This window comes from Meriones unguiculatus, chromosome 9 (assembly GCF_030254825.1).
Source record: "Meriones unguiculatus strain TT.TT164.6M chromosome 9, Bangor_MerUng_6.1, whole genome shotgun sequence".
In the NCBI taxonomy this organism is placed as follows: domain Eukaryota; kingdom Metazoa; phylum Chordata; class Mammalia; order Rodentia; family Muridae; genus Meriones; species Meriones unguiculatus.
This window is the reverse complement of record NC_083357.1, coordinates 28904986-28921222: the sequence shown is the minus strand read 5'-3', so window position 1 is coordinate 28921222 and position 16237 is coordinate 28904986. Positions and strand designations below refer to the sequence as shown.

At 41.7% G+C, this 16237-nt stretch overlaps 1 protein-coding gene across 1 annotated transcript; it reads right to left on the bottom strand.

Moving 5' to 3' along the window:
- Positions 1–197: 197 nt before the first annotated feature.
- On the bottom strand, positions 198–15919 carry C9H3orf49 (chromosome 9 C3orf49 homolog). Its single transcript, XM_060390619.1, has 5 exons — positions 15810–15919; positions 12958–13280; positions 5078–5202; positions 931–1044; positions 198–554 (listed from the first exon to the last, which is right to left on the bottom strand). The coding sequence occupies exons 1-5, from the start codon at positions 15917–15919 to the stop codon at positions 357–359; spliced, it is 870 nt and encodes a 289-aa protein (XP_060246602.1). The 3' UTR covers positions 198–356.
- Between the last annotated feature and the right edge of the window lie 318 nt (positions 15920–16237).

Genomic DNA, 16237 nt, shown 5'->3' with positions numbered 1-16237 from the left:
CCAAACTTTGGGCAGAGTACAAGGGATCTTAAGAAAGAAGGGGGAGATGAAAGACCTGGAGGAGACAGATAGTCCACAAGGAGAGCAACAGAACTAAAAATTCTGGGCCCAGGGATCTTTTCTGAGATTGATACTCCAACCAAGAACCGTGTATGTATATAACCTAGGAATCATTTTTAAAAATAATTACTTGGGGGCGTGTATACATGGTACGTGTGTTTATACGTATGTGTATGAGGGAGTGCAACTGCTGTAGCATGTTGTTAGCTTCCGATGGTAGTGACAGCTGTTGCTGCTTGCCTTTCATTTTGTTTGAGGCACAGTCTCTCTTTGCTGCTGGGCTGCGGACTAGGAACTCAGAAGCAGCAGCAGGCACATGGGAAGCAACCACTCCGCAGCTTATACTTCCTCTTGGTTCTCTTGGAAAGCCTTTGGAACTGCTTCGAAGACTGAAGGATCTCAGCCCCTAGGAACTCACACTGCTGAAGCTCAGCGTGTCTCTGGGCCAAAAGCTTCATGGATTTGTCAGTAACTCTTTCTATGAGGTCATCCACCTATGGTAGACAGATACAAAGAGATGAACTGCTAAAAGCAAAGACATGGTTGTTTTTCCTGAGAGTGCCAAAGTAGTATTCTAATTCAACTCAAAGCAAACAGAGCTTGAAAACAGATTTACCACACAGGGGTGAAGAGGACCTCGTTTCATATCAAGCCTGTGTGTGCCTGGTTTTAATAGAATTCGTTTAATATTTATTATGCACTTGGTGTCATCCTTGGTCCCCTTAGCAGTTTCTTACCCACTCCCGGAAGCCCCCCACTGACAGTATTTCTTAATGGTAATTGTTAATTGGGCCCTGATCTGTGCTGTCTTGCAGAGCCATATATTCTCTGGTGCTTCTGAAACAGAAAGGGAAAGTCTTGGCCCACTACCTGCGTTTGAAGCTTTCCTACTGTCAGCTCTGATTTCCGGAGGATGTCTTCCATGCTCTGTTTCTTCTTTTTAAGTGCTGGAAAGTGTGGTCTCTTTTTTGATGAATATGGTGCCTATTGTCAAAATGCAAAACATCCTATTAAGAAATAACTGTCAGTTTTGCACTGGCAATCAGTGCTCACCCTTGGACATTCTCTCACAAAGTGATTGTCAGGTAACACAGAGTTGCAATTTGTATTCATATTCTCTGCACCCTGTGTATTTTCTTTGTGCCCTGAGCTCTCTTTGAAGAGTTCAATAGGGTGCAGAGAAATGAGATTATTGGGCTCTGAAAGGATAGACAGGGTCAGGAAAAAAAGCAGATCTTTGGAAAAGACAAGAAGAATTTGCTCTGGCTGCTGAGTACAATGAGTGCTAGGCTGGTGTGGCCAGTGCCACAAAAGCTCATTACACTGCAACCTCTTGTTCATTTGTTCTTGTGTCTCCAGGTTTCATTTTCATGGCAGTCCAGATGTAAAGAAGCCCTGGATTCTTTTTGGCCATGCCTAACATTTTTTGCTTGTCCCTGGCTTACTGGTTACATATACCTGTCCTAATAGCACTGCTGGAGGAAATCGTTCCTCAATGCTGAGACTTGCTGGCTTCACTCTCCATTTCCCTTGGACTTGACCATCAGAGCTACACAGAGAGTGTGTGTGGGGTCCCGTGTCAGTACTACCCTTTGAAAGAGGTTCAGAGCCATCACTGACTGACTGCTCTACTGAACTTTCTCTGATGCATCTAGAGACCCGAGTTGGGGAATTTGTTTATTGTGTTTTGACTCAAGATCTCGCTGCATAGGCCCAAGCTAACCTGGAACTCACCACATACCCCACTCTGGCCTCAAACTCAAGATATCCCCCACCTTTGTCTCCTGAATGCCAAGAGTACAGGTGTGTACCCCTACATCAGACTAAAGCTCTACTCTCTTTATTATGCCCACCTACTTTTTCTACTAAGCAGCTATCCTAATTGGTGAGTAAGTATTCTTGTGCTTTCTCGGTGTGCTTACTGCCAAGTTGGGTGCTGAGGAGCGTTTAATAAACCAGGACAAGGGAGGAGAAATGCCCAGAGGGAAGAGGCCTGTAGAGGGCATCTCTTTGCAACCTTACTAGTTTCTCTGAGATACTGTGTTTCTAAAGCTTCCTTTTTTTTTTTTTTTTTTTTCAAAAGTAAGTTGGGAACCTGCTTTTTTATTTGAAATGTCCTACTTTGAGGATCTAATTCGTACATAATTTGGGGAACATAGTGAGGCCTGGCTAAAACCCTTCTATAGCCAGTTGCCAACCTCAATGTCTTTTGGCATACAGGAATCCTTAAATATAGCCAAAAATTTACATCTTCTGGTCAGTGCCACTTATATACTGAAAAGACTGTCCTGAAATCATGATCTTATTGTCCCAATTAGCTCTACAGCTCAACAGGAATTGGATTGGTCTATGATGTGAGAACTGGAGGGGAGGGGCTCAAATTTCACTTTTCCGTTATTATCACATATATTCACTTGACCCTCTGCCATGATATAAGATTATCCTTACCCCACTGCTCTACAGTATCATGGGTTAATAATTTCACCCTCTATTGGACTGCATTTTCCAAAAAGCAAGACCATGTCCATCAGATCTTCCTTGTAATCCCCTGTAAACCCAGGAATAGCCTTGAAAACAAAATTCAAAACTGCTATTGTACACTGACAGTGATAGTCAAGAGCATTGTTTGATGGAACTTTCTGCCTTTCTGCAAGGGTACAAATGTTTGTGCTAGTCGGTACAAAAAGACTAGCTGCATGTGATTATTGAGCATTTAAGTGGCTTGTGTAACTGGGATGTCTTTGTTGTTTGGGGATTTTTTTGTTTGTTTTGTCTTAGTTTGTGTTTTTGTTGTTGTTGTTTGGTTTTGGTTTTTGGTTTCTTAAGACAGGGTTTCACTGTGTATCCCTGTCTCTTCTGGAACTCACTCTGTAGACCAGGCTGGCCTCCAACTCACAGAGATCTGCCTACCTCTACCTCCTGAGTTCTGGGATTAAAGACGTGTGCCACCACCAACCAGCCTGAGAAACTATACATTAATACCATCTAATTAAATTAGTATAGTCACAGGTGGCTATCACACAGCACAATTAATACACAGTATTTAAGAATGGGGTTGGGGAGAGGAAGGAGTCTGACTCAGTAGAGCACATGCTTGTGGGACTGAATTCAATTCCCAGAACCAAAGTAAAAGAAAAGATGGGAGAGAAAATGAATGGGAACCCTCAGCCTTTATTGGAAACCTGGTTCTCCCCTCACTTCCACAAATTAACAAACTCGCCAAGCCATCCCTAAAATAAGGTAGTATTAATACCTACCTTAAAAAATTGTAACCATTTTCTGAGTAGTTGAAATTTTGAAGCATTTAGAATAGCCTGGAACTGAGTGCCAGCACTGAATAGGTGGTTATTAAAATAGTAGTTCTGTTTTTGCTGGGAAGGAAGCTGAAACAGGAAGATTTGGATTCTGAAAAATTGAAACCAGCCAGGGCAACAAAATGAGATTCTGTCTCCCAAAACACACAAAAACCAAAATCAAGCTGGGCATGGTGGCATACACTTTTAATCCCAGCACTCATGGGTCAAAAAGCAGGCAGGTCTCTGTGAGTTTGAGACCAGCCTGGTCGTGGGTTCAGGACCAGCCAGGACTGCATAGTGAGACCCTGTCTAGAAATAAATAAAAATTAAAAAAAAAAAAAAATCCTAATTCCTAACCTGAGCATTTTAGTTTCATACACTCCTGAAGTAATGGTCAGCCAGATGGGTCTGTGGATAAAGGCACCAGCAGGCATGAGGACCTGAGTTAAAGCCACATGATAAAAGGACACAGCCAGCTAAGGCAAGCTTTTCTCAGGCTTCTACACACACAGCGTGGTCTGCACACCCCTCCCCTCACAAGATAAACGTAATAAAAATAAAATAGGCTGCGTGTGGGGGCGCATCCCTTTAATCCCAGCACTTGGGAGGCAGAGGCAGGTAGATCACTGTGAGTTCAAGGCCAGCCTGGTCTACAGAGCTAGTTTCAGGACATCGAGTCCCATTACAAAGAGAAACCCTGTCTCAAAACACCAAAATAAATATAGAAATAAATAAATAAAAGAAAGGTATCTTTGTTTTAGACTCAGGCTCATGAGGTGTTTTGTTTTGTTTTGTTTTTTGACACTTAGGTATCACAAAGTTTGTACTTCAAAACCAAGCAACTAAGCTACAAATCAATAAATATAACCCAGCCTGGGCAGAGAGTTTGTAGGTAAAGTACCTGCTGTTGCATTTGGGAAGCTCTCAATCAATCCTGAGGGGGGAAAACAATTCAGGCCTGGTGGTACACTCTAATAATCCCAGCAGACACAGGCAGGAAGAGCCTGGTCACTTGCCCAGACCCTGAGCTCAGACCAGATCTGAGAGCAACATGAACATTTCTTGAAGTGGACAGCTCAGGTTGCCCTCTGGCTTCCACACACACGCACGCACACCAACATGCCAGTGCATTCTTCATACAGAAAGAGAAAGCACACACCTCAGTGCTTTAAGTTAGCAAATTTGAATTCATTCTAGGCTGCAACCAGTATGTGGGCTACAGCTTGGACAGGCCTGAATCACCTAGCCATGATAATGTTTTATGTTGTAAATGTAGCCATTTGAATTAGTTCATTCTTATTTTAATTAAAAAATAACTAATTCAGGTGTCCACTTACTCTCAATGACATATGTGACTACAAACTGCTCAATGAGGTGAATGTTGACGCCTTTGCAGAAGCTGTTGTTGGGCAGTTGGGCACGTCGCGTCTGTGTCGGCCACATTCCTAGTGTGTGACCGTGGCTTCTGAGCAATTCAGTGAGTCTGCACAATGCTCCAGATTGTGGCCACACTGTGGTAGGGCTGAATGATGTGCACTCAGAAGTAGATCTGATCTGGAAAATGCCCTCACTGTGCTTTAAATTCTTGGTTTGAGGTCACAAGCATCAGGTGCATGAGGATACTGTGGGAGAAGGTAAAACAGAGCTTGTCTGGTTCTGGCAAGAGCCAGAGAAACCAATTTATGTAAGTCTTTCAAAGCAAGTTTACCCTAGCACCTCACCTTCTGCAGCCCAGAAGGAAGTGACGTCACAGATAATCGCCTGGTGGTTCTCTTGGCTCGAAGGAGCCCATCTCCTCCAGTTATCTCTTCTGTCTCTGCTTCTACCACATCAAGCTGTATAGTTGCTTGAAGAGGAGGAAGGAATATATGAGGATCACAATTGCAAACATAGTCTTCCTCAGCAAAATAATTCTGGAAAGCCAGGTGCCATGGTGAATGCCTGTCATCCCAGCACTCAGGGAGGCAGAGGCAGGCAGATCTCTGTGAGTTCAAGGCCAGCCTATTCTACAAAGCGAGTCCAGGACAGCCAAGGCTAAACAGAGAAACCCTGTTTCAAAATTATTTATTATTATTATTATTATTATTATTATTATTATTATTATTATTATATTGAAAGATGGTGTTATATGCTGCTATCCTGCCTTGGAAATCTTTCTTCCTGGGGATTGAAAATAAAAGGCTGATTTGTTTTTCTGGTGTTAGGATTTCTTCTGCCTATAGTTGTCCCTTATGGCCGTAGTCTTGGTATGATGATTACTTCTTTGGACACTTTGTCCTGCCTGGTTTTCACTTTGGCCATGATGGAATTAGGAAAAAGGACCTTCAAACTATGAGGATTAAATCAATGTAATGAACCAAACTTTACATTTGTTGTCCAGAAATGCAGGCAAAACTCAGTCACAAACATGCAATCCAAATGGATGTCCCACATCTAGGAACCTTCCGTAAACATCTTCAAAAGGACTGTTTTATTTTATGCATGAGTGCAGGGAGTGTGTAGTGCTTGCTGAGGCCCGAAGATGGCATCAGACTCGCTGGAACTGGATACTGACTGCTGTGAGGCCCCACACAGGTACGAAAAACTGCCCCTGAGTGCTCTGCAGAGGCAAGTGCTCTCACCCACTGAACCAGCTGTCCATCTCCAGCTAGGAGCATTCTTGATTATTTTCTTGTATGAACTCAAGCTCAACTCAGGAGATATTATAAAGGCAGATTTAAAAGGCTACCATCTGGCCAGTGAGATGGCTCAGCGGGTAAAAAAGGCACTTACCACCAGATGTGAGTTCAGGCTGACATGGTAGAAAGAGAGAACTAACTCCCATAAGCTGTCCCCTGGCCTCCACATGAATACACACACGCACACACATGCGTTTTTTAAAGATTTAATTTATGTGTTGTGTGTGGTTTGGGGGTTTATGCTTATGTGCACCTAAGCACAAGGGCCAGTAAGATGACAGAGAGAGCATCAATTTCTCCAGGGCTGCAGTTACAGGCAATCACAAGCCTACCAGCATAAGCGCAGAAAACTGAACTCAGGCCTGAAAGAGCAGTACATGTTCATAAACTCCCAAGCCATCTTTCTAGTTGTGTAATGAGTAGGGGCTGGAGAAGGGGCTCGGCTTTTAGGAACACTGGCTCTTCTTCCAAAGTACTTGGGTTCAATTTTCAGAACCCACATGGCAGCTCACAAACATCTGTAACTGCAGTTTCAGATAATCTGATACCCTCATCTGGCCTCTGCAGGGAACAGGCACACAGATACAGTGTAAAGACATATATGCAGGCAAAACATCCATTGAAAAGCTAATCTAGGCAACCCTGGTGAAAGGAGATGGGCAGTGCTCCTCCATCCCTCACAAGCATCAAAAACATGACAGGTTTTTTGAGACTTCATAGCTGTAATTTTATCAACAAGAGAACAATTGAAAAGAGTTCTGCTTTGTCACTCTACATGACTCTAAGGGCAGTGTTGAGAAGCCATTTCTGAACAGACCTATTGTGGGACTCTGAGAAGAAACTAAACTCAACCTGCTACATCCTCAATAGTTTGAAGCAAACTGGAGAGCAGGAGGATGTGATGTTGACCAACGGAAAAGTATGGGTAGCAGAGAGTTTAGATCAGGCAGTGGTGTGCACAGGGAGAGGTAGCTCTACCCTCAGCAGCATCATTGCAAACAGGGTCAGCAGGTGGAGCAACTTCCGAACTCACACATCTGCCATACTCAGCATTTAAACCCACCTAAGGGCACACGATATCCTGTCTCAAAGTAAATAAACAAATAGACAAAATTTAAAAATCAGTAGCTGATTGTCTGATTATAAACCAATAACAGATTTGCCAAGGAAGAGATGAAAGAAAAATTTCGATTCACCGTTACTTCAAATGAATCAGCAAACAAACAAAAAGCCCAACAATAAATATCTAAGAATTAAACTGAGTGAATTAAACTACAGTGAAAACTTAAAAGTGTTGAAGAATGGATTGAAGAATTCACTTCCCACACTGTATGAGGATTCTCTAGAGCAATCATTCTCAACCTGTGGTCAAGACCCTCTTAGGGGCTGCATGTCAAATATCCTGGATATCAGATATTTACATTAAGATTCATAACAGTAGCAAAATCACAGTTATGAACTAGCAACAAAATAATTGTATGGTTGGGGGTCACCACAAATGAGGAACCACATTAAAGGTTGAGAACCATTGCTCTAGAGGAACAGAACTGATAGAACTATATATATACATATATAAGGTAGAGGATATTAGAGTGGCTTACAGACAGTGATTCAGCTAGTCCAACAATGGCTGTCTACCAACAAAATGGTCAAGAATACAGTAGTTGATCAGTCCATGAGGCTGAATCTCAGGTATACGCCAGAATCTTGAAGAAGTAGGCTCTAATGCCAGTAAAGGAATGGACTTGCCAGCCAGAGTAAGGGAAAGCAGGCAATGAGAGAAAAAGAGAGAGAGAGAGAGAGAGAGAAGGTTTTTTGGGTCTGTTTATTTGTTTTTGGTTTTTCAATACAGGGTTTCTCTGTGTAACAGAGCTCTGGCTGTCCTGGACTCACTTTGTAGACCAGGCTGTCCTTGAACTCATGGAGATCGCCTGTCTCTGCCTCCCAAGCTGGGATTAAAGGTGTGTGCCACCATGCCTGCCTAGCTTCCCTCTTTTATGTCCTTTATATATACTGCCTCAAGAAGGTGTGGCCCAGATTAAAGGTGAATCTTCCAATCTCAAAAGATCCAGATAAAAAGGGGTCTTTCCACTTCAAATGATTTAATGAAGGAAAAATTTCTCACAGGTGAACCTAGCTGCTGTGATTTTAGTTAATTCCAGAGGCAGTCAAACTGACAACAAAGAATAGCCATCAAACAGGCTTATTAATTTTTACAATTAGTATTTTGAAAATATCTCTATTACTGAAAATAGTCTACAGATTGAAGACAATTCCCCTCAAAATTTTGATAGTATTCTTCACAGACAGGACAAGATTATCCCAAAGTTCATATAGAAGTACAAAAAACCCCAAGTAGCATTGCTAAGCAGAAAGCCAGAGTGATCCCAATACCTTATCTCAATCCATACTTCAGAACCATATTGACAAAAACAGTACAGCGCCAGCACAAAAACAGTAACAGACACCTATGGAAGCTCAGAAGTATACCCACATAACTATAGCTGCCTAGTATCTAACAAGTGGATATCAAAGCATCCACCAAAACCCAGAAAGCCTCTTCAACAAGATTGGATATCTACATTTAAAACAATGAAACCAAATCCGTAGCTCTCCCCATACACAACAGTAGATTCAAAATGCATGAAAGATAATGTAAGATCCCAAACTCTGAAGTTGTTAAGGAAAACATGTGCAAAACACTTCACACTACTGGCATGGGAAGGTCTTCCCTAGAACAACTCCAATAGTGTGGGAGAATAACACAGAAATTGACAAATGAGCTTGCATGAAACTAAAAGGTTTAATTAAAATTAATGGGGACAGAACAGAAACTTGTTTAGTAGAAAGACAAAAACATCAACCAAACAAAGCGAGAGAGTACCAACTGCTTCACCCCAAGCTAAAACACGTGCTTCTAGCTAAGCAGCACACAGGGTTTGCGTACTCTGGTCTGGCTGACGAGACAAGATGAGACAAGGATGAGAGTGTACTGGCTACTGGGAAGAAGCAGAACTTTCAAATCTGACAATCATTCAACAAATATGCGAAACTCTTTCAAGAGAGAGAATCATTTTTAAACTTCCAATTTTGGTTCATATCTTCATAAAAACACACAGGGCATCTGACTTGACAATACTTTGGGCAACATTCCCAACTTTAGTGGTATAGACGCTAAGCAGCACTCTCTTTAGGTGACTGACTGGGTTGAGACATTCATTTCTTGCTTCATCAAATGTCTGCACTTGGCTCTTTCCTCAGTATCCCTTTGGTCCTTATTTCTGTTGACTCTAAGAAGTCAGTACACAGTGAATGTATCTTCAGACTATGGAGCCTGTGGTGCACAACTCCAACCTAGGTGAATGTTTTTTAATTTAACTGATGTTAATTTTTATTCATAGCAAATTTGTCGAACACTTACTCCTCTGTGCTTTCATACATAAATTACTTTCCATACCCATTAGTTGAATTGCATTACAATTGGGTTAACAAAACAATGGCATGTGAACCAAAGTAGCCCACTGCTTGTATCTGTAAATAAATGTTTGTTGGAACACTGTCACACACACACACACACACACACACACACACACACACACACACACACACAAGTGCTGGATGGTGGTGGCACATGCCTTTAATCCCAGCACTCAGGGTGACAGAGACAGGAGGATTTTGTGAGTTCAAGGCCAGCCTAGTCTATGAAGTGAGTTCAGAATAGCCAAGGCTACACAGAGAAACTCTGTCTCAACACCCCCCCCCCCCAAAAAAAAAAAAAGATAGCCTGGTGTACATAGTGAGTTTCAGGCCAGCCATGGCTATATAGTAAGGGTGGGGTGGGGGTGGACTCCAAATTCAAACATTAATAAAGCAAATTATTTAATCAAGAAGAGGGCTAAAGAATGAAATATATAGTCCTCAAAAGAAAAGAATGTCCAATAAATACTGGGAAAGGCATTCAATCTTTAGCCATTAGGGAAATGTACAATTCATCACACTCCAATCAAAATGGCTATCAAATAAAAAGGACAAATGATAGTAAAGACATAGGAAGAGAGGCACAGTATACTCAGTTGATGAAATGTAAACTGTTATATTATTTCTACATCCTAGAAATTAGGATGAAAACTCCTTCAAATATTAACAACAGAACCGTGTTATGCTCCAGCAATATCATTCTTGTATACATTCCACAGAGATGCTCCCACACCCATGTTTACTGCTGCAGTGTTTATAAGAGCCCAGAAATGGAGTCAGATGAGATGTCCACCAACAGATCAATAGACAAAGGAAATAGGGCACATAACACACTGAAATATTATTCAGTCACTAAAAGGATAAAATTATAACATTCATAGGAAAATGAATGAAACTGGAAGCCATAATGTTAAGTGAAAAAAGCCAGATTTGAAAAGACAAATAATGCACATTTTTCTTCACTTGCGAAATATGAACAGAAGCACTTAGAGATCCCTGCATGTGTGCACATGCGTGAGCACACGCACACACACACAGTCACACACAAAGCATGAAAGGAGAAAGAAGACAGGGGAGGAAGATGTCTTGTGGGAGGAGGAAGCAGGGATCGGAGACAGAGGGGAAGTAACAAGTTAGAAGTCACTAGCGTACATGAGGGTGGTGAGGAAGCAACTGAGAGCAAAGTGTGAGTGTGTGAGTGTGTGTGTGTGTGTGTGTGTGTGAAATCGTCACAGTGAAACACAGTGATTCTATAAACTTACAATTGCTTTGCAAATTAAAGTCCATTTACTCTTCAATGGCACACACCTTTAATCCCAGCACTCAGGAAGTAGAAACAGGTAGGTCTCTGTGAGTTCAAGGCCAGCCTGGTCTGTAAAGTGAGTTCCAGAATAAACAGCTAGGGCTCTTATGCAGAATAAACCTGTCTTGAAAAACAAACAAACAACAACAACAAAAAAAAAACAAGCAGAAACAAAACAAAACAAAACAAAAAATCTATAGAAGAGAATGTAACATTGATGTTATTGTCATAACTCATAGATCCCCAAATGGTAGCTTTACTGCATTGCAAAAGACCTAAAGTTAAGGTTAGATGTTAGATGTTGGCTCTTCCATGGTATATTAGAAAGTATGCAAGTTACTTGCACAAGATTGGGCCCACCAATACTACATTACATTGGGGGAGGGGCTTATAACAGTCCTTGGCGCACACACGCACACACACACACACACACACACACACACACACACACACGAAGATTACTGGAAGTTAATGGTTTCTGGAAAGGGAATGTCATTTTCTTCAAAGGCATAGCCACTAAATACGTTGTCCAAATAAACTTCTACCCATGCTGATGCAAACAAACCTAACTAAACTCAGTGGTTCTCTCTCTCACACACACACATACACACTAAAGATATGAAAGTAGAAGAGGAACTTATGGAAAGTGGAGAAGGGGTTTGGGTAGGGAAAGAGGATAGTGGGGGTAAAACCATTATATGCATTCACAAAGTTGTTAAAGAATAAAAAAAAAATTAATAGGTTTAAAAACTATGTAAATGCTGGGGCTAGGGAGATGTCTCAGTGGTTAAGAGTGCGGGGTGCCTTTCAAAGGACCTGGGTTCCATTCCCAGCATGCACATGGTGGCTCACAACTGTTAGTAAGTCAAATTCCAGGGGATCTGATGTCCTCTTCTGGCCTCTGCAGAGCACCAAGCACCAGGCAAAACAAAACACTCATACATACAGTTTAAAATTATATAAATAAAAACCAAGCCTCCCTTATGTCTTGCCAACTATAAATATCATTCCCCTAATTCTCTACATACCCTCTGCTGCTGAATTTAGCGATTTGGAACATGTATGCACTTTCCCTAGAAGTGCAACAATAATCCTACTGTAGTTTAATTTTCCAATGATATCTATATATGCATGCCCATGTTTATACATATGTGTGCATATACATTTAAATTAAAAGTGGGTTTAGAATCTGAGAGAGAGGTGGTGGTACATGCACTAGCACTTTTGAGGCAGAGGCAGACAGATCTCTGTGAATTCAAAGCCATTCTGATCTATGGAGCTAGTTCCAGGACAGCCAGGACTACACAGAAATCCTGTCTGGAAAAATAAACAAACAAAAGTGAATTTAGAGTGAGTAGACAACTGATTAACCAGACTCAGAGGAACCTTAAAGACAATACAATCTATTTTTTCTCAAACTGTATATATATATATATATATATCAAATTGTGTACATATATATAGTTTTTGTTTGTTTTTTTGTTTGTTTGTTTGTTTTGGGTTTTTTGTTGTTGTTTGTTTTTTCAAGACAGGATTTCTCTGTTTAGCCTTGGCTGTCTTGGACTCTTTGTGTAGACCAGGTTGGCCTTGAGCTCATAGAGCTCCACCTGCCTCTGTCTCCCCGAGTGCTGGAATGAGAATGAATTCTTACTCAGCAGACCTAGGTGGAGCCAGAGGTTTTGCATTTTAGACAAGTTCCTTAGAGCTGCCATACTTAGAGGAGAAAGTTAACTCTTTGTTTAACAAAATACTCTAACAAAATACCTGAGATAAATAACCTAGAAAGGAAAATAGTTCTTTTGGTACAGGTCTTAGCTTTTCCAGCCCATGATCCAACAGACCCAATGCTTTTAGGCCTCTGTCAGGGGTGAGAAAGAGCAATGGTGGGTAGTGAGTAATGGTACAATGCTACACTTTATGATCGGGAACTCAAAGAGGAAGATGGATGAGTGGGGTTCGATCTCATATTTCCCTGTAGAGCATCTTTCCAATCTTCACCAACCCCACTACTTCCGGATAATAATATCCAATAATATCCAAAGAGCCAATGCATGGCTCTTTGGGGACATTCAACATCTAAACTACAGTCCATCCTCCATTTGCTTTTTCTCTTGGCCACTTATATTAAATTGCCATTGGTTACCATTCTGTGAGAGCTTTCTCATCCTTGGCTTTGCAAATAACCTGGGAGATGGAAGCTCCTTGACAAGCCTAGGCAGGAGGCCCTGTGTGTTGGAGAGGGCAGCTTCTTCCTGCTCTGTGGAGCTCTCCTTGCCGACATTGCCTGACTGGCTTCCACACTTGCAGGACAGCATTTTCCCGAAAGCACTCTTCATTTTCTTCATCAGGTTTCTTTTCTGGTTGTTTCGGTTTCCATGAAACCTCGAGTCACTTTCATTCAATGGTTCCTTTTTGGGGACCAACACATTTTGTTTAGCTAAGTTGGTAGATACAGCTCTGTGCCATCTAAACAAACAAACAAACAAAGAAAACAAACAAAGATACATTAAGGATATAAAAGAATTGGCCACAGACATGGCTCAGTAAGTAAAGTATTTGCTGTACAAACATGGGGACCTAAATTCAAATCCCGAGGACACGAACAAAATATCACCAGTTTGGCTGAGCAGGCAGCCTAGTGGAAAAAACAGCAAGTTCCAGGATAGAAGAGACCTTGATTCAAGGGAATAGGGCAGAAAGCCATAGAGGAAGACATCAGATGTCCCCCTCTGGCCTCTGTACTAGCGAGCGCACACTTGCACACCTCTCATGGGCACACACTCATGTGTTCTCCAGTCTCCTGCTTATTATTTCTTCAAAGCATGTCATCTAAAAGGATAGATGCAGTGTAGAGCATTTCAAGCTTACAGCACTTGTGTCTGTTTTGTTTTGTGTGCGGGGGATAGATTCCAAGCCTTGGAAATCTCCAAGCGTGTACTAGTACACCCACCACAGCCCTGGGATGTAAGAGCTTTGTTGCTATAACTCTCTGGAGTCAGTGTTTCCCTTTTCTTCCATTGCTGAGCGATAGACCACAATGTGATCTACTATGCTGCGTTTAACCACCCACTCATCAAAGAACATTTGAATTGTTTCCATTTGGGAGTTGTTATGAACAAAACTGTAAACCACAGGGTTTAAACTTTTCTGTGAACATAAATACTTGTTTCTCAAGCATGAAATCCCAGCTGTAGCAGGATATGATTTCTTTGCATGTATGATTTATGGTTATTTTAGTACATGTTATACCTGTTTCTATCTTGGGTTAAAATAAATTAATGACCACTAAGATGTTCTTCAAATACTACCTAATGTATCTTATCTCAGGTACCACTATAGGGCATTATTACCTTCCAGCAAAACACCGCTCCATTAGCTTCGGAGACAATCTTCCCAGGAGGAGGTACCAGTGGGCACGTGGGCTCTCAAGTTTGATGCTATTCATCTCGCTCAGAACCATACCTACTGATGCATGGCCTTGGACGTGCCATTTAGTTTTTACAAGATTTAGTTTTCTAATTTTAAAATGGGTATGCTCAGCAGAAATCTGAGGCTAAAAGGAAATAATTTACATATTTAGGGCCTAATAAAGCCTTTACTATGTGTCAGCCTTTACTAGCCTGAGATCAAGTGAGGACACACATTCTAGAGGTGAAAGGAAGACAGCCTCACGGGCTAGACTCCTCCCATGTGGGAGCAAGGCCAAAGATGCACCTTCTTCAGTCACACCAAATCCTAATGGTTGGACATAGCTGCATTTCTTGTAGGAGGCAATAAAGTGTCCTGAAGAAGATGTTCCATTTTCTTACTTGATCAACCTTCTGTGGACCCTCCAAGACTCTCAGTAACTTTAATGTTTTAGTAGCTTATATTGCCACAAATATGCACACAGCTACTCTCACACACAATGGAAATACACTTCATAATGGTCACGGATCCTTAATGCAATCCGTGCAGCTACTCAGTGGTGGCACAAATCTGCAATCTCAGCACTCAGGAAACTAATGTAGGAGGACTGAGCACACAGCCCACCTGAGCGGTCACAGGAAAACCAGCCAGAGAGGCAGCAGACAACCCCCATGTCATGTTTCCTTTACCCAGCTCTGATGTATACACCTCTCTAGAGAAGGTTGCTTGTTCCAGGACCTGGGAAGAGAACTCCTGTGACGCCTGTGACAGAAAGAAACTTTCCTTTTTCACAGCCTTGGCTTGGTTGGTTTTGTTCTTGTATGTTAGCAATGAATTTATTTGTCCTCATCCTTTCCTCCTTTAACCCTTATTTCTTAGTGGAACTGAGTATCTCTGCAACATTTCACTTACGTGGAAGTTTAGACGCTTGCTTGGTGACTCTCCAGCATGTCAAAAACATCACTGGTATTTCTCTGAGCTGTGGCTATTAGGTCTACTAGGAAAAATGCCCAGATACACTGTAAACCCAACTGCCAAACTGAAATTCAAAATTAAAGTGTGGCACTATCATAGCAGTGTATGTCTGCCTTTATGGTGCTGTCTTTGACAGGAAACACCAGGTCTAAGGCTGTTTGGATGTTTCATTGAAGAGTTTTTAATGGTGAAACAGGATTGGGATGCAGTTTAGTAGTGAAAGTTGCTTTAGCTAGGAACAGAAACGATTAATGCATGTTCAAAATTGCATATTCATCAGTGTGGGCTCTGAGAAGACAAAAATACTGATATTGCAAACAATATCTACTTACTATTGACATTAATCTCATATAGCACAGTAAAACTCAAATTGAGCTAGAAAGTAAAGCCTTTTCCCTATTAAAACTAAGGCTTTAGTATCAGCAAAACTGGACTTGGACGGCCCTCTGCACCCGACCTGCTGCAGTCGCCCTCCCCTGGAACAGAGACAGTCTAGACTTTGAAATTATAATGTCTAAAAGGAGACTCCACCTTCTCCAGTCATCCCAATGAATCTCCTTTAATGAAAACCCCAAAGGTGCCGAAGGAAAAGAAAATGTCTTTGTTACCTACTTTTCCATCCCCTTCCCTTTGAACGAGCCGCTTTTCCTCCCTCGGTACTGGCCAATCTTCCCGCAGGCAAACTTTCGGGGTTCAGGTGTATACACCTGAGGGTGCTCCATTGCTGTTAGTTTCAGCCCTGATGGCTGTACTGGATTTCTTTATCTCTTGAGCTAAAAGCTTCTAAACAAAATCATCCCGTGACTGAGAGCACGGCCTAATTTTTGGATGTTTATTCTCACTTGTGGGACTGGCTGTATTTTTCCTCAGAGGCCTCCAATGATGCATGTGACAGAGGTGTGGGAAATGCCATGGTGCCTTGTGAAATACTACACAGAGAAGGCACATAGAATAAAAATAAGGTCACATCATAATCGATAATCATATTTATAAATTCATGTGTGAGTTCTGAAAGGGAGGAAGTGGCTCTAGGGTTTGAG

Excerpts from the sequence above, each read along its gene's own strand:
- C9H3orf49 (XM_060390619.1), bottom strand. The coding sequence starts at position 15,919 with ATGGAGCACCCTCAGGTGTATACACCTGAACCCCGAAAGTTTGCCTGC. Across the intron at positions 13,281-15,809 it reads AAAGGGAAGGGGATGGAAAA|ATGGCACAGAGCTGTATCTA; the intron begins GTAGGTAACAAA and ends TTGTTTGTTTAG. Across the intron at positions 5,203-12,957 it reads GAGAAAGCTCTCACAGAATG|CAACTATACAGCTTGATGTG; the intron begins GTAACCAATGGC and ends CTCCTCTTCAAG.